At 60.5% G+C, this 668-nt stretch overlaps 1 protein-coding gene across 1 annotated transcript; it reads right to left on the reverse strand.

Annotated features, from left to right (window-relative positions):
- Nucleotides 1-352: 352 nt before the first annotated feature.
- VDBG_01675 (predicted protein) lies at nt 353-634 on the reverse strand (the record flags this gene model as incomplete). Its single annotated transcript, XM_003007441.1, has 1 exon — nt 353-634. A coding segment is annotated over one exon (282 nt), but the record flags the coding sequence as incomplete, so codon positions are not given.
- Nucleotides 635-668: the final 34 nt, after the last annotated feature.

Here is a 668-nt window from a genome sequence, read left to right on the forward strand (position 1 = left end):
GTTCGAGCCGGACAAGGCGGTGCTCAAGGTTCGGGAGAGGTTCCACCTTGAGCTCAGCGAGGAGGAGGCTATTCGGTACTTTGATCGCGTCATTGAAGATACTCTGGGCGCCATTGCGCCCGTGGTCATCGACAAGCTGCACGAGCTCGTGCAGGCGTTCCGTAATTAGGCCGGTGTGGCGCGGAATTTTGTAGGTAGGACATGGTTAAGCTCCAAACCCGTGATGCCGCGAGCCGGGCAAGCTGCCTGACGCCAGCGACCCATGGAGACCATTTCTAATTTGAATCGTTTATTGTATTTATTTTACACTTTCTTCAGCATGTTGACTGTTGTTTGATCTTGATGCCGATGCCTACGTCTCGCTAAAGACGAAAACGCCCTTGCCCTTCCTGTAGCCAGACAGCGTGCCGGCGACGGCGTCCTTGAGGGCGTCCTCCTTAGTGTCCCAGCTCCAGGGGACCTCGTCGACGGGCACGTCCTTGAAGCGGCCCTCGCGGATCATGCCGAGCAGGTCCTCGACGGCGAAGCGGCGGCCCTGGACGTCGCGGTCGTTCCACCTGCTCAGCCAGAAGCCGACGAAGCGCAGGTCCTGGAAGATGAGCAGCCCGTTCGGAGGCCGACGGGCTGGCCCGCCATGCCGCCGTCGAGACGAGGGTGCCGGCCTCGGC

Source organism: Verticillium alfalfae, genomic scaffold (genome assembly GCF_000150825.1).
Source record: "Verticillium alfalfae VaMs.102 supercont1.2 genomic scaffold, whole genome shotgun sequence".
NCBI classification, from domain to species: Eukaryota; Fungi; Ascomycota; class Sordariomycetes; order Glomerellales; family Plectosphaerellaceae; genus Verticillium; species Verticillium alfalfae.